Raw genomic sequence first — 17,729 nt, forward strand, 5'->3', positions numbered from 1 at the left:
CTGTTGGCGTTCTATTGAAAGTGATTTAGATATCGTTTAATTTAAACATGGTGCCAGGTCACCCACCCACTAATTTTTTCAGCCACAAGTTTTTAATGGTGGGGTCCTGCATATTAATTTTATTTTTTTCGTTTTCTCCAAATCAATTTTTCGTTGTTATTCGAATTGTAGTAATTTTTTATTGTTTAAATGAAATAAAGAATTATAGAAAAGTATTACTCCTAGTCACTAGTTCAATTTTTTAATATGAGAAGTTGTACTTTTTGATCCGTTGAGAAAAAGGTAGAGACTTTATAACATAGTTGGAGAGTCTTTGATACTATTAAGTTTACAATTTATTTTAATGACATGATTTTAAGAATAATTTTGATATTTTGTATATAATTTTATTTACGATAACAATAACATACCTAGTGACTAGTATAATTTGAGAAAGGTGATAAGTAGTGTATACATAGTCTTATTTCTATCTTGAATATATGGATGTTATTTCTAAAAGAATCTCGTCTCAATAAAAAATCAAGTATAAAAAGCAAATACATTAATAAAGAAGTCATGCTGAAAATAACGAAAAAGAAAATAATAGCAACAACAAAAACTACAATATAAAATGAAGCAAAGAAAATACAAGTATATTAAAATCAAAGAATGTGATGATAGAAAGTAATAATAACCAAACTTATTAGAGAACTAGCTAGACAACACTCAACTACCTAACTAAGCTTCTATTTTAATCCTTTATCTCCATATTTTTTTTTTATCTATGGTCATATCCATAATAAGTCGCAGGTGAATCATGTCTTGTCTAGTCACATAATTTCAATATTTTTTCAATCTACTTCTACTAGCGTTCATTCAATCATAATGAATCTCTCAAAAGCCAGTAAGTCACACATTTTTGCTAGGACATTGATATATCTTCTTTTCATATGTTCAAACCACTCAATTCATTTCAATTTTCAACTAACTTTTACATATATTTGCTTATACACAAAATATTTTCTTCTTTATTAAACTTCATAATTGCTCAAATATCATCATATATTATAAAATAAATAAATTATTAAATCATAATTTATTTAATTTTTTAAGCTTCGAGTAAAAAAAAATTATTTGACTCCTCAATTAAAAATAATTTAAATTTTATATACTACTAACATATGAATTTTGAATTAAGTTGATATAAGTAATACATATATGATATATAGTGTAAATTCTCAGAAAATTGTAAAAAAAAAAATATGTAGAATATAACTAGTGAATTTATCTCGAGTTTCCTACTGATTAGACTTTCAAATATTAATTTTCTTAATTCTTTAGTTTTCGAAGTAAAATATTCCAAATTTTAACCAATTTCATAATGAACGCTTAATTTATATAGTTCTATAATTTATCACCACTCCAAAGTTTTTAGTCTTTATTGTATATATAGTATATGTACAACAGTACAAGTGAAACTATTTTTTTTTCTTAAAATAAAGTAAAGAAATACAGAATTTCAGAAAAACAAAACGTTGTATTTTGTGTGTGTGTGTATATATATATACATATATATAAAAAAAACAATTATTTCTTCTACATCTGTTTTTTTTTTTTTTAATGTATATACCAGTATCGAATGGTAAGAATCTGTTGTGTAGTTTTTATCTTATTTTTTCCCTTTGTTGTCCACTTTTAAACCTTTTTATCTTTAACTTTTTCCTTTGTTCTTTTTACTTTTTCTTTTTTATCTTTCTTGCTTTCCTACTCAATCACTCATTTTCTTTTTAGAAAATCAGATTTTAATCTGTTTCACCTTTAACTTCCTAACAATGAAAAATCAAATAATCAAAAGATAAAATCTTAACATAAACTATAACAACTACAACAACAGCATGGATCCATTTGAATATAGGAAGATGATACAAACAAATAAATTCAACTAAGATAGAATATCTAATATAATACATAATGTCATGAGACAAATTGTGATTAAGAAAAATACAAAATAAAAATAGTAAAAACTTGTTTGACATTAATGTTAAAAATTTCTTATCTTCGAAATTATTTTTTAAAAGTATATTTTTAGAAAAAGTGTTTTTGATAAAAAAATAAAATAATAATTTATGTTTGGTTAATTCATTGAAAAGTGTCTTTCATAAGCAAATTGTGTTTGACGAATCTTTTTTCAAAATTCTTTTGAGAGTCAAATTACGAAAATGTGTAAGTATCATTACTTTTAGGGCTCGTTTGGTGTGAGGGATTAGAAATAATAGTGATGGGATAAGGAAATAGTGATGGGATAAAAAAAAATTATGTTGTTTGGTTGGTAAGTCCGGGATAACTTATCCCGGGATTAATAATTAGTACCGGGATAAGTTATCCCTCCCCATGGGTGGTATAGTAATCCCGGGATAACTTATCCGAGATAAAATAGGTAAATGACAAATATGTCCCTTTAAATCCTTTTTATACATCATTTTTTACATTTTTTTTAATACCATGTATAATAATATTTACTACTCCTTATTTTTATGATAATTATACATATTTTTCTATTAAAAAATTATACTATATAAATATAATTTTTATTTATGAATTTATTTGACTAATTCTTATGTTTATTTTATTTTGATTTCTCATAAATTTTCTTCTCTTTAATAAACTTAAGAGGGAAGTTCTATTTTTAAGCTAAATAAGAAAAAAAGTTATATTTTTAAATACACATGGTACTTATCATGGGAATACATAAACAAAAATATTTAAGTTAAATAAAATAAAAGTTTTATTTTAAAAAATGAATAACTAAAGCTCACAAAGAAATATTTAAAAAGTTTAAATAAAGTGAAGGGTAATTTTGTAAACAAACAACTTGTTCTTAAAATTTATCAATATATATTATTTTGAATATAACAAACCAAACACTCAATAAGAAATAATCTCAGGACAACTTATCCCAGGACAACTTATCCCAACATAACTTATCCCATCATAACTCATATTCAAACCAAACGACCCCTTAGTAATAAGATCATTTTATAGAGAGGAACTATTTTAAATATCTATTACAAAAATAATAATTTCATTTTTATTAAATTAAAATCTACTTATTCAAAATTTTAATCAATATTATACCCTTTTTAGAGGGATGAAATCTTTTAAAAAAAATATCTTTTTTCTAATCTTGCAAAAATATTGTTATTACCTTTTTTTCTAATTCTGCAAAATAATGTGTAAAATAACAATACATAAATGTAAAATAAAAAATAAATGTATTATATAAAAATAAAAGTAAATTTTAAAATGAAACTTAACCAAACTCATGAGATGTGCTAATTAATTTATAAGAGATATATTGGTAAATATGTACATATGAACGAGATATTTCCTTCTTCGGCTTCTGCTTTTTTTTTTTTAATAAGAAACATAAATTTTTAATTTCTTTCAACAACATTAAAATTGTTTCTTCTTTCATATAAAAATAATTTTAGTGATTTGCCAAACACCTAATTTTTCAAAAAAATACTTTTTCTCAAAATAAATAAATAAATACTTCTGACCTCCCATCGACACAGCCAATCCGGCTCTAAAGTAAAGATCAACATTCTTCCTTCGATTTCTCCGTCTTTTTGCACATAGTACATAAGCATATTCCAGCCTAACATTGAATAATTGAAAACAAATCAACTAATATATTTAAATAACTACATATACTTTACCATATGTAATTATTTAAACTACAAAGTTGAAGAATTTCTCCATCTGCTTACAATAATAAGATCTGCATCACAGATTCACAATGAAATATGAAAGAAGATAAAAAGTATAGATATTAATATGTATTAATTACTCAATTTAATTGGAGATTTAAAATTATAGACATCATGCCTAGCTTTATATTCCCTTCGTTGCAATTTAGTTGACATGTTTTATATTTTGACAATAGAATTTTAAAAAATAATTTTTATTATATCAATATAAAAAATTATAACTTATAATATACTTTATAAACTTATTAAATATTTAAATTTTAATTATAAAAAATTAATTGAGTTAATTCTCGAAAAGTAAAAAAATTGTATAATTAATTTGGGACAGATAGATATATAGATCTTTCCTTGTCTGACTCCTGGCCCATCTTTGTTCTCAGATCTCTCAATAGAGTCGATAGTGGTGTTGTTATGGTGCACCGTGGACTGTTCAAAGAGCTCGTTCGGTACGCGGAATATTTTAAAATTAAATTTGAGATAAAATTTATTTTATTTAAATATTTTATTTTATTCTATCAAATGTAAGATAATTTAAATTTTAAATTGTAATTTACGAGATAATTTAATTCGCGAACAAAACAACCCCTAAATGTCTATCAACGTGTCTGAATTTAATTGCCTGATGGAGGATATAGTTGCAATTAACTAATTCCTTGAAGCTTGAAAGCAATGGTATATAAAGAGTACATATAATGAGAGGATAAGAACAATGGAAAGTTTAATCAATTTGATCCTCTACTTTTGCATTTTGTTTAATATTACATTATGCTATTATCTCCTCCACTTCTTCTTTTTTCCCTCTGCCATTAATTATGTTATATATGTTTTTGGTTGTGTTGTTTACATTTCATCGTTTTTGACTATTTGTAGACTTTGTAGTACCAAAAATGTCTAATGCACGTTGATTCATCAATTATAATTTATAAAACGATTCATAGTACTAACTCATTAGTCTAATGCATATTGATTTAGAGAAATTATATATAGTTTTTTGTACGAAATTATACCTAACTTTTTAAAATCAAGAATATAATATTAATTACTCATCAACACTTTTGCTATAGATTTTTTTATTTATTAAATAAATTTTCAATATCTCTATCATAGACTGTTTCTAATAGACATACGTGTCGATGCCTCCATTACCGATAAGAAATATATAAAGTATGAATAAGGTTTGAAGTTTTTCTTTTCTTTTTGTAAAACATTGAACAGAAGATTTTTTTAAAAAAAAATAAAAATTGTCACACAAACTTAGTTAAATAAACAGCTAGTGGCGTTGGGTACCTATTTGATAGACAGCTCGATCGATATCAATAAAAACTAGTATATTATTCTTTCAATATGGAACCATTTTAACATAAGTGTCTTAATCAATGTGATTAATCAAAAGAGAATTATTTAAGTGGATGACACGTGTTAATCATCCATGATAAGTATATTAAACTTTGTAAATTCGAAGTCATTTCCCCTACCTAGTAGGAACATTGGAGAGATCAACATGTCCTATTTCAAATTCCTAATTAGGGGTGTGCATTATTCGGATTAAATCGAATAACCAAATCAAATCAAACCGAATTTTTATTTGGATTGGTTTTTTGATTTTTCGGATTGGTTTTGGATTAATAAATTACTTTGTTTAGTTTTTTGATTTGGTTTTGGATTTAAAAAAAATAAAAACCAAATTTTATATATATATATATATATATAATGTTTAGGTTAGCATTAAGTTGGAGTTAATCTACTTTTGTCCCTTTTTGGTTATTGTCTTTCATGATGATTACGTTTATATTTCATGTTTGAATTACATCTATAATACTTATAAGTATTGTGTTTTAAGTTTTACTTATGATTTATATTAGAAAGTATATTTAAGGAATTAAATATTATTACTTTGGTTATGTTATTAATTATTGACATAACCGAATAACCAAACTGAAAAAAGCCGAACCGAATAGAGGAAAACCAAACCAAACCAAATTTATTTTGGATCGGATTGAGTTACACTTTTACAAAACCAAAAAATCCAAACCGAAAAACCGAATGCACACCCCTATTCCTAATATTCATAACAAGAGATAAAAAGTGCACGCCATTTCCTTTTGTCCTATTTAGGTGTAAAGCCCACATGATTATTGGTGTCTTAAAATTATATTATTAGATTAATCTTACTATAATCTTTTGAAAGAGACCTTTTAAATTTAAATCCCCCCTCCCAAACCTCACCCCACCATTACTAAAATCTAGGGTCCATCTAGGGTTCATTTGGACCCTTAGTCTTTTTTAGTAGGGAAATACTAATAAATTGGTGTCCATTAGTTGAGGACAAGTTTCGATTTAGACACGTTGGGGCCAAAGAAATATATAAGAGTACAAAGTTAGGTAGTCACTCATAAAAAAATCTTACTTTAATCTTTAGCGGAATGATGGAAATTCAGAAGCCGAAGAGGTACTTCTGGAGTTGAAAAATTCCAAGTATCATCTTTTCAAAGATTTAATTAGTTTGGATACAAAGACCAAACAATTTTTGGTTGATATAACGGAGTCCTAGCAGCTTTTGATGGAATAAACTTCATAAATAGTCCATGTGAAACGCGAGGATATTGTCATGAAGTTTCACTCGATAAGACCATAACAGTAGCTATTCCTATTGAGGTCTTGAAACATGCTGTGAAAACAATTGGGAGTTTGGTGAGGGCTAATGCACTTGGGAGGGAGCTCACAATTTACCAGAGCAATATGTTTAGTTAACACCTCCTACAGTATATGCGAAAAAATTGACTAATACGTTCTTCATATGATAATTTCATCTGATGTATTCATACATTACATAAATTTAACGCATATTATGGTAAGATTATAACTAGTTGATGCCATCCTTGTAGTCATGTAACTTCACTAGCAACAAACCATTATGTCATAAACTGCAGGATTGAAAGGGGTATTGAACAAAATGTGGACTAAACAGCAGCATGCGACGGCGTACAGAATAATTGGCAGAACACGCAGCTGCCTTCAATATCTTGGCTTCCCTCCTCTTCCACGGCCACGCCCACCTCCTTTTCCACCACGAGCCAAGTCTCTGTTTGCCTCGTGTTTTACTTGCATGTTCTCTGGGAGGGGACTAATGTGATCAACACATTTCCTGAAGCTAAAATCATCCACAGAGTCATCCTCCCTAATGACAAAGAAGCAGCGACTTTTAAATTGAGGATGAAACCGGATTTGGAATGCGCGGACTCCTGTACCAATCTTTCTATCTGGCTCTAAATGACCCTTCTTTAGCAAGTCAAGCAAAACAATGTGCTCATACTGCAATACAGCAAGAAAAGGAATCAGAAAGCACAGATAAAATTTCATGTGATGAGACATGAGTATCTAACCAACCAAAATAGATTACCCAGCATATTTGAACACAACTTCTTTCTACAAGCAATGGGTTAGGGCCTGTTGGGATGGACTTATAAAAAGTAAACTTATAAGTCAAAAACTAAAAGCCATAAGTAGAGGATACCCTACTTTTGGCTTATTTTACAACTTTTTTGGTCTAAAAGTGGGTGCTTAAAAGCACTTTTTAAGCTTTCCAAACACCTTTAAAAAGTGCTTGAAAGCCAAAAACACCTAAAAATAAGCTAATCCAAACGGGCACTTAATCAAGGAGGTCACACAACAAATGTACCATCCAATTCTCGCACATAATACAACCATTGTTTTCTAAATGCATTTTACTTCCAACTAACCAAGGATGGAAAGAAATGGAAGGTGTTGTCCATGTGGTTGTACTTGTTGAACTGCAATTATCCAGTTCTGGCCCATTTATTCAGTAAGAAGTTAGGTATTCTCTAACTTTGCCTTATGAATTTTGATACTATTTGCTAAAACCAAATAAATATATGGGCCAAAATAGGAGAGGTGCAATCTCACAATTACTATCATATCTAACAAGAGACTATTTGCTTGGCTTGAGTCAATATTCATAGTCGTATACACACAGAGAATAGAAATCTCCCATCCCATCCATCTAAACGCCGGATGCTTTAGACAGGAAGCAACTTTTGGCAGGCTGGAGATAACTTATGGCTCACAAATAAACTTGCCCAATTGGTACTACAAAGCCACACAAGGGAACCAAACAGCATAGTGCACTCTGCACTGGCTGACTGATATAAACATATAATTCAGCTTAATGCTCTAAAGCTACACACTTTCAGACTATTCCATGTAAGATATCCGAAATTGCTCACGAGAAATCACACATTGGCAGCCTATCCATGAAAAACTAAAACCGGAGACCAAAACCAGTACAAAGATCAAATCTTGGTTTATGGAATTATGCACAGTCAATCCTCCACAAATTTTATCAATAGGCTACACTCAAACAACTAAGCCTTAATAACAAATTAAGGGGGTCAGTGTTAGCTATATGAATCATCTATATCCATTTCGAGCCTATGTGGGCACAATTCGACATTCAGAGCATTTCACATCAAGGTTAGTTATCTATTTCGCTCCACTCACAACTGTTTCACTGCAATATTGAAGAAAAATACATAAAACAGCTCACCTTGTTGAGGTTGAGGTTGGGAGACCAAGAATGAAGAAGCTTATAAAAGTAATCGAACATCTCCACAGACGATCCAAAGTTCTTAGGACCCACGCTAACAGGACCAGACTCGTATTTCTTCTCTTCCTCCACCGTTTTGCTTCCATCTAAATTCTCGAATCGTTCTTCTTCCACAGACTTATCGACCTTCAGCTTCTTTGTAACGTCTTCATTCTCCACCTCGTTTTCCTCCTCCCTTGGACGCTTCGACCCTCCGTTCTCTTCCGTATCATCGGCGGCTTGAGCTTCCACATCCATGTCCTGAGCCGAAGTGTCCTCTTTCTCGGCCTCTACTAAGGGTTCAACGGCGGGCGCGGCGGCGGCTTCAGGCTCTGTTTCTGCCATGGCTATGCTGTTGTAAGTTGAAGGGAGCAAGTGAAGCGGTTAGAATTGAGGTAAAAGGAACGCTAGGGTTTTGATGCAAGTTTAAACCCTCACTGACAGTGGCAACTGGCAAAGGTTGTGACCCGATTAAACTGATCAACTCCGAATTGGGCTTTTAAGTTTTAACCCGTACTTTAACAAAACCCGGATCCGATTTTGTTTTTAGCGATATAGGAATAGGAGAATTATTCTCAATTATTAAACCAAGAGTATATAGTATATATTAATTTTCAAAAAGAGATTTATCATTAATTTTGCTAAATCAATACTCTAGTGTAAGAATCACACGTGAGATTAACAAATCTTAATTTCACAACTAGTCATAATGTCTCATAAGAAATCGATTCTTTAAGTTAAAGAAAAGTATATTGATACTAGTCAATATACTCGACGAAAAATATAGTAAATTAATCATAAAGATTACAATAATTTTTTCACAAAAGAAAAAAATGGAAACAAGAAAGCTCATTTTACCTATAAAAAAAAAGGTGTTATTAACATGACACTCATATAAATGAAAGTCATAATATATGAATGTGACTTTTAACTTGACCTCATTATATGTTCATGTTTTTCAACATAGGGTGTGCACAAGCAGTGATGGAGGCAGAATTTTCAATAAGGGAGTTCAAAATCTAAAAAAATAGATACACGAAATAGCCGAAGAGGGTTTGACATATACTATATATACCTAAAAAATTATTTTAACCATGTATAAATCATATAATTTTTCGCCGAAGGGAGTTCGGATCCCTCATTGTAAGGTGGCTCTGGCACTGTGCACAAGTAAACACTTAACTTGTATAAAGTTAAATAAATAGTCACATGAGTCCTATGTGCCATAATATACGTAGGACACTACATAGTGCTCAAATTGTCTTATAGAATGTCACGTAGGACGCGTGCGTCTATTTATTCAATTTTATATAAGATTAACGTTCTATTTGTGCATACCAAAAATTGAAGGAGATAAATGTAAGATAAAACTAAATTAAAAAATATATTCATGTATTATGCCTAAATAAAATACACAACATCTTGAATGAGATACAACAAGAAAAGTGATACTTGTAAATAATAACAATGATGCTCATAAGCAAACAAAACTTATCATGACTCATATAAGGTCAAGAAACACATCATTGAATCTATGATATTGTCACTAAACTTTTTCCTTCTATTTGTCCCCATTCCATCCTTCTTTTCTTTTAAACTTTTATTGATTAAATAATGTTGTTTTGCACACTCATAATATGGATCCTTAATAGTTTTATCTAGTTGTTCAACCTTAGTTTTTTTTTTTAGAAATTTCGTTTAAATGCTTTTTTGTCTCGTAAACTCATAATGCATCACCTTAATATGTAATGAATATTCAATATTTTATGTGCTATTGAATTCAAATGACTTCTTAAAAATCAGAATAACAAAAGATAAAATAATAATGCGATCCATATTAATTATATATAATCAGTCTACAATATTGCTTTGAGAATATTTTAGATGTGCAATTAATAATTTATATTTTTTTTCTAGATAGCATCCAAGGAAAAAAGAAAAGGGAAGAGAAACACAAAACTAAATTGATATAGAGGATTAATGAGTAGTATACCACCAACAAATGTGGTGTAGTGGAGGAGATTGCTCCTCTTTTAATTAAAGATCTTGGATTTGAGCTTCGAATTAATCGAACTCTAATACGAATACCAACCACCCCATTTTCCCTTTCTAGAGAGCATGCTACTCAACCACCCCATTTTCCCTTTTACTTTTTACCAATTCATCAACTCTTTAAAAGCCAAACATACATACCAAACTTTTCCATCTTTTTCTTCCTCTAATTAGTACTATTAGGCTACCATTGGACTTTTTTTTTTATATCAATTATGTGCAAGTGTGGGTGGGGTACAAAAGGGAGCTAAGAAACATGAAATTACGTGGTACATTTTATTCCCCTCTTTGTGCTTACTCATTTTTAGCCAAAGCAACTAGAAGAGATTATTGTCTTTGTTTATGACCATTGACTTTTTATTGTTCTAGTTTGCTTCTTCTTGGAAGAAGACCTCTTCCCCAAGGTTTTACTAAGAGGACTAATTACTTGCTACAAAAAAATAATACTTTGTTGCCAAGTAAATAATGCAAAACATATGTCTGATTAAGTGAGATATAAGAATAATTCGACTTACTAGATATTTTATGTCTGATTTGAATAGTAAACTCTAATATAAGTATTAATGATTGATTTTACAACTCTAACCTGCAATTTATAAGTCATACAAAGAGAGTAATTTTTATATTGCCTCGAAACTCCCCTATAATGTGAGAAATAACACTTCTTAATTTATGACTTATGATTAAAAGACTAAGTAAAAAGTAAACACATTTGCGCTTAATATTTCCTTAACTATTTAAAATATGTAACTTTATAATATTCATTAATTAAATATGAATACCAATATTGAGAAAACATTTTTTTTTAAAATTTTGAAATTTATGACAACATTGACTTTGTCCATTATACCCATACGGAAAACGTCATTTTCTTTTGGCTTGGGGAAAACGTTACCAAGACCAAGGGTAAAAGCGAAGATTTGTGGTTTTTATAAATTCATCTAATTGTGATATTCCAATCAATTTTTAAATAATTCTATGAAATATCTATTATCTTTCAAATGAGTATCAAATAATTTCGTCCATCAAAATCAAAACAAATAAAAATATTACCTAATATATTTTTATTTCTTCAAAATTTAAACCCAAAACCTCGAGATTTAATCTAATCTTTACTCGGCCATATAGAAGAGTAGAAAAGACTTCTACAATAAACTAGAAGAATATAAATATATCAATTTTATCATAAATTTCTAAGCAAACCCCACAAGGAAAAAGTGTTATTGCGACTTTTCTTGTCTGAAAAAGACTCGTATATATTCATTAGCTTCTAAGCTGGTCCTTCACAAAGCTAACCCATCAAGAATTGCATATTCAGGTACCTTTTCATCTGTTGTTTATCCTAATTTTGCTCTTTTTGTTTGGGGTTTATGATTTTACATTTAGGTGAGTTGATTCAGTTCAGTTATCTCAAATTCCAACCATTAATCTACATTTTAATCTAAGTTCCTAGTCCAAGATTGAAACTTTTTGCTTTGGGTGGAAGATTTCTATAATTGGGTGAGCTAATTAATCGCTGGATTCTGACTTGTTATATAATTTTTGCGATTTATTGAAACTGAAGGTAAACGATGTTTTTTCATCCTTTTTATGCCCAAAGCTTGAAGCTTTTAGAAGTTCTATCATGAAATGTATGGTCTTGATTTTGTCAAGATTGTTGACTGTTAGAAAAAAGAGAGGAAATGGGACTGAGGGATCTCAGAAGGTTGTTTCATGCGTTTGTTTAACCGTTTTGCTTCAGAATTTGGGTTGAATTTTCGAACTTATTTTATAGGTCAATTTGATGTTAGGTTTCAAACTCTAATTTTCTGTTCAAGAGTGCTGTTCTTTAGTAGTGAGAAATGTATGTTTGCGAATTTAAACTAGGAGATCCAGTTTCTTTGCATGTTTAATGTGGCATTCTGGATGCTTTTCAAATTCCTTTCTCTTGACATGTGATGGCCATTTTAGTAAGTAGCAAGATTCGTTTTTTAAGATGGCAACATAGGTGGCTAACTTAGGGCAAAGCTATACAGAGGTAAAGCAAAACTATACAACACTAAAGTATACCAAATTCACTAAAACCAGTATCTCTAGTAGTCTGTAAAAATGTGATGGTTAGAGAATCTTCTTTTGCTTAGTGAGTGTCTGAATTTTTCCTCTTATATTTTTGTCATATGAGATGGCTGACGTTGTTTGAGGATCTTAGGATAAGTTGGTGAACTGCTAATGGAAGAACATTTGGTTTTGCGTGTTGACCATCTTATCACACCCGAATCATTGCACTCTCTGCCACGGCCCGAGCATACAGAATTCTCTGGAGGCACATCTGTCACTCAGACAGTTGGTACGTCCTCAGGTATTGATGCTCAAGAGAACGAATATCCAAGAGCTGGAGATGAAGAAGAGCCATTACTTCAGACTGTGGAATGTCGGATTTGCCAGGAAGAAGATAGCTTGAAAAATTTGGAGATGCCTTGTGGTTGCAGTGGCAGCTTGAAGGTATCTTTGTGAAGTTGGTGAATTTTAGTTCTTTTCTTGTTCAATGAGTTGCTTACGCTTTTATAATTATGTCAATCACGTTTTTTACAGCTAAAGCCTAAAATTTGCTAATCCCTGATACATTTTTTCTCAAGATCTTAAGATTTGAATGATTCAACATTCTACAGAGGCTTGATATTTGAGTTTTCTGCCCTCTTCAACAAAGTTGAAAGCATTCTAGTCTACTTCACTGTCACTATGTCCAACAATTATTTTGTGTTCTTCACTGTCACAGCTTATTTATCTCTGTGTTGCAATGTCCAACAATTATTTTGTGTACTTATATGAGCTTTTATTGGTATGCTAACTATTCTTTTTTATTTGTCATCTACTTCACTGTCACAAAATCCAGTATGCTCATAGAAAATGTGTTCAACGATGGTGTGATGAGAAGGGAGATATAACTTGCGAGATTTGCCATCAGGTACTCCTATGTGTGTTCTATTTACATTGTTTTATTGAGTATGATGATTAACCTTTTGCCTCTCCCCATACCAAAACCAGTGTAAGACAATTGAGCCATAAAAGAGTGAGGGTAGGTGTCTAGGTGAGATAACATAATTGACTCTGTACCAGACCACCAGCTGAGAGTATAGACAATCATATTTCCTTTATGTGCTCGCACTTTCCTCCTCAATACTCTTTCCTGACGGTAGAGTGTGTCACTTATCCCTACGCAGATTTATTTTTTTACTTCAGAAATATAGGACATTGATACAACTAATAAAAAACAAAGGGCATTGATACTTGTCACAAATTTGGAATGCCAGTGAATGCTTGCTGAAAGAGTTTTAGTTCAGCTACACGCGGAAATATTTCTATCTAGCTGGCAGGCTTACCAAACTTAGAAAATTTTGTGTCTAACCTGCAGCTTTATCAGCCTGGCTATACTGCTCGGCCCCCGCCTCCTCAATCTGAAGATACATCCATTGACATCAGGTATGTCCGGGTAGCTTAGTTTTCCCCAATATACACTGACCACTGTTGATGCATAATTTGTCCTTGTTACTTAAAATTTGTAACATAATCTGATGGAACCAATACTTTGGAGCCAGTTTTTGTCGTTAGTAACTTCTGCCTGTGGTAAGTGATTGTTTGGCTATTTTTCCCTCAACTTCTTTCTTTTCCCCTTTTTAAGAGTGGTTTTCTAGTTTTTTTTCAATAAGATCCAGACAGTGTTTCTATGCTTCTGGGGTCATGTAGCACTCGAAACATAAACAGCACATCCTTTTGTAATCTTTATATGCCGATAAACTTCTTTTCTGTCTTATCTGTCAATGATGAATTCAACCATGTGGCTTATGTAGAGGTTGGACAGTGGGTGGCACTCAGGTCGACTTTCATGATCCTCGACTTCTTGCAATGGCTGCTGCTGAACGCCGTCTTCTAGAGGCTGACTATGATGAATATGCAGATTCAAATGCTAATGGAGCTGCATTTTGTCGGTCTGCCGCTTTGATTGTAAGCAACTGAATTATTGTGTAGTTAATTCATTTTGTTTTATTGCAGTGCAAACTTCTTTTGCTTAGTAGTGGCTAGTGTGATGTTGGACATGCATTAAAATTGTTCTTCTAGCTGGTATGTACATGAACGAATTAAAAGTCTCTTGAGAGAGAGGAGGGTGGGAATGACATTGGTAGTGTGATTAATGAATTTTCACATTAAGCTCTGAGATGGTAGAGTGCAGTTGAATTGGTAGTAGAATTTTATCAAGATTGCATTTTTGGGCCGATTCCATCTTTAGAGAAAATACAACGGGGATTTTCATCTCATTGGAGGCATATTTTAGTAATGATATGTAAGAGAAAACATTATTGATATTAAAAAAAGATAGATATTAACTCATCCACCCTTTGTATAGATGACAAACAAGCTTCTACACCCGTCATTACTTATACCCTCATGCTTGTGAAGGTTGCGGGTTCAAACCCCGGCAGGACCATATTTCTGGTTATACTTGAATAAATAAATAAAAAATAAAGATTTTCCAGCAAGTCCTTGAAATGGCAATCTGTATTAGTATATGATATTATGTCATTGCAATGATCTCTTGGTAGAGTGCATGCTTTTCTTCACTTTCCTCTTATTACCCTGTCTTGTTTCTTATGCTATTTTTCTTCTGGTTGTCCAATGGGATCAGAAATGAGTGTCAATCTCGTTCCTAAATATTTAAAGATTTCCGCAGTATGCATGGCATGTATCCTACATGTTTATGGATGTTAAACTTGAAGAAGATTGGGGAAGAATCTTTTAGATGTGCCAAAAACAGTAGATCTTGGTGACAAATTTGTTTTTCTATCTTCTCACTTTGTTTGCTCACCATATTAAATTATGCACTCTGTTTTCCTTCAGTTAATGGCCCTTCTGTTACTGAGGCATGCTCTGATCGTTGGAGATGCTGATGAGGATGAGGATGATGTTTCCACCTTTTTCACGGTAAGTAATACAGTGAGTTTTAAGTCTACTTGTTACTTTCTATGATAAGTTTATGACACATCTACTCTAGACAGCGGGTGGGACTAATGATCTAGTTGATTCTTGACACAGCTTTTCCTGCTCCGTGCTGCCGGTTTTCTTTTACCTTGTTACATTATAGCTTGGGCTGTCGGTATATTGCAGCGTCGTAGGCAAAGACAGGTTAGATACTTTTTCTCTTTTTTTTTATAACTTTCAGAACTGTGTTGACATTTGTCTTCATTCTTGCACATTTTACTGACACTTTGTGTTTATGCCAAATATGCCACTCTCATTGTTTAAGTCCCTTAGTTTTTTCTGCTTTTCTTTTGGTGGTAATGGTTAACTAGCTGCTATATTTATGTACATTCATAAACTTCTAATCTTCAAGCTTATTCCATGTTTAACCAACTATTTGATTACCATCTTTGGCTGTTTAATAGTCTTAACTTTCATGAATGAAATACACAATTATTCTTGTTTCTTATACAAACCCTTAATTGGCATACTTGTTTTCTTTTGAATTTTTCTTCCAATAAGTATTAAACATCACATTTTCAGATTTCATATTGATAATGATGAAAAATAATAGTAGGCCAATGGTTGTATACATCATGGAAGTTATTCAATGACCACCTTGCACCTGAGAGACATCAGAACTATTTTCAATCTGTGAGATTTGAGGTTCCATTGTGATTTCAGAATTCCATTTTTCACTACTGGTGTAAGTTGGTTGAATCAAATAACGATCAGAGCATTTCATTATCATGATTAATTTTTTTTATAGAAATTAAGAGCAGGTTCAACATTTGAGAATTTTCACCACCCGTTCTAGTTGTGTAGAAGTTAATCATGCCCACTGGCTGTTCATGGTGCAGTTTATCTTCATACATTTTTGGTGTAACCAACATTAGAGTCCTTTTTCACATGTACATAAATGCCTTGTAGGTAGATAAGACACTTGAAAGTTTCAAAAAAATAACGGGAGACATCTAAAGGTGTATTTAACTTATACACTTGAGGTTATGGTAGGTTATTTGCATATTTTTCTAAGTTACCAATCCAACCGTATGATATGCAGGTATCTTTTATTTTCATAGACTATTAAGTGAGTTGACTGTGTAAATTATAAACTTCATTAAATATGTTAGTGTGTAAATGTCAAATATATACTTATGATTTTTCTTTTTTCACATATATAAAAGCAGGAGGCAGCAGCATTAGCAGCAGCCGAAGTTGCTTTCCTGGCGCAGGCAGGGCAGCATAGGGGTTTGCATGTCACAGTCGCACCTGGACCTGCACCGGCCGCAGAACCTTTGACGACACCAGGACGGGCAACAACTCCTCATCTACAACCAGTATAAACAGCTTTCTCTGTTTCCATAAGTTAATTGTACAGATGGTAAGCTACATAATGGGGAAAGATTTTTTCTCGTTTTGTTTTAATCATTTACCCACTGTATCTTTTCATCGAGAGACGCAAAAGCTCCAAATTTCCTATTTTGTTATGTTTGTACATATCAAAACATTGCAGCCACTAGGTGGCGTGGAAATCTTACCCTCCAGGGTCAGTTAAACTTTATCAGATCGTTGCTTCAGTTGTGTAGATACCATATCTTCACATCACATTAGTCGATTACTGTCATTAATAACATTTATTCTTCTCAAGTGACTTAGTTTTGCCATGCCTTTTGCTTCCATTTTTGTGTAGTGTTTGCACTACTGTAATCCTCCAGAAGAGAGGACAACTTTGTGTTCTGTCACTGTGATTTTAGCAGCAAACAACCGCTCTCTATAACAACCAAGTCTTTTTGCAACCTATTTTCATGTTATGTTATATTATATGTTCTCCATAGCAACCAAAACACATCTGGACAAACGATGTTGTTATAGAGAGTTTGACAATATATGACAAAAGAGTAGTGAGAAGAGGATCTGAACCTATAACTAGATTAATGAGGAAAGATGGAAAATCTGTTTTTCTTTTTTTGGTTATTTTCTAGAAGGGAAGCTGTTGGGAAATTCTATGTTCTCGGTTGTCAGGTTGTTATGCTTCTTCTTTTTTATTGGCTTTTTTCTAAAGGGAAAAAAGGACAAATATACCCGAACTATCATAAATAGTATGTGTATACCCTTCGTTATACTTTACGTATGTATATGCCCTTGCCGTTAATTTTTTAGGCTGTGTATACCCTCAACCCAAACGGAGGGACACATGATATCATCCTAGGCATTCATCCGATTTTAATTTATTTACCTAAAAATAAAATTACCCACTCAACTATCCATTTCTAAGATCCAATTAAGACCCGAATTAAACTCCAAACCCAACTTAAACATCAAATCCTAAA

General features: G+C 31.6%; 2 protein-coding genes across 6 annotated transcripts; one reads left to right on the plus strand and one right to left on the minus strand.

The window, feature by feature from the left end:
* Positions 1–6,521: 6,521 nt before the first annotated feature.
* On the minus strand, positions 6,522–8,816 carry LOC102584305 (protein DCL, chloroplastic-like). The gene is made up of 2 exons (XM_006354714.2): positions 8,314–8,816; positions 6,522–7,061 (listed from the first exon to the last, which is right to left on the minus strand). Exons 1-2 carry the CDS (start codon positions 8,695–8,697, stop codon positions 6,765–6,767), a joined length of 681 nt encoding a protein of 226 aa, XP_006354776.1. The 5' UTR covers positions 8,698–8,816; the 3' UTR covers positions 6,522–6,764.
* A 2,769-nt stretch (positions 8,817–11,585) lies between these two features.
* Positions 11,586–17,195, plus strand: LOC102584648 (uncharacterized). 5 transcript variants are annotated; one of them, XM_006354715.2, is made up of 8 exons: positions 11,586–11,722; positions 12,593–12,885; positions 13,277–13,348; positions 13,796–13,863; positions 14,232–14,385; positions 15,277–15,360; positions 15,472–15,561; positions 16,584–17,195. In XM_006354715.2, exons 2-8 carry the CDS (start codon positions 12,613–12,615, stop codon positions 16,740–16,742), a joined length of 900 nt encoding a protein of 299 aa, XP_006354777.1. In that variant the 5' UTR covers positions 11,586–11,722; positions 12,593–12,612; the 3' UTR covers positions 16,743–17,195. The 5 variants fall into 5 exon arrangements, with proteins under 5 accessions (XP_006354777.1, XP_006354779.1, XP_015167515.1 ...); XM_006354717.2 differs by having other exon boundaries at positions 16,587–17,195; XM_015312029.1 differs by lacking the exon at positions 11,586–11,722 and adding an exon at positions 11,762–11,968.
* Positions 17,196–17,729: the final 534 nt, after the last annotated feature.

This window comes from Solanum tuberosum, unplaced genomic scaffold (genome assembly GCF_000226075.1).
Source record: "Solanum tuberosum cultivar DM 1-3 516 R44 unplaced genomic scaffold, SolTub_3.0 scf00180, whole genome shotgun sequence".
NCBI classification, from domain to species: Eukaryota; Viridiplantae; Streptophyta; class Magnoliopsida; order Solanales; family Solanaceae; genus Solanum; species Solanum tuberosum.

Bases quoted from the DNA above. Each gene is read 5' to 3' on its own strand.
- LOC102584305 (XM_006354714.2), bottom strand. From the start codon at position 8,697: ATGGCAGAAACAGAGCCTGAAGCCGCCGCCGCGCCCGCCGTTGAACCC. The intron at 7,062-8,313 runs GTGAGCTGTTTT...GCTGTATTGCAG, and splicing joins CCAACCTCAACCTCAACAAG to TATGAGCACATTGTTTTGCT.
- LOC102584648 (XM_006354715.2), top strand. From the start codon at position 12,613: ATGGAAGAACATTTGGTTTTGCGTGTTGACCATCTTATCACACCCGAA. The intron at 12,886-13,276 runs GTATCTTTGTGA...CACAAAATCCAG, and splicing joins GTTGCAGTGGCAGCTTGAAG to TATGCTCATAGAAAATGTGT. The intron at 15,361-15,471 runs GTAAGTAATACA...TTCTTGACACAG, and splicing joins ATGTTTCCACCTTTTTCACG to CTTTTCCTGCTCCGTGCTGC.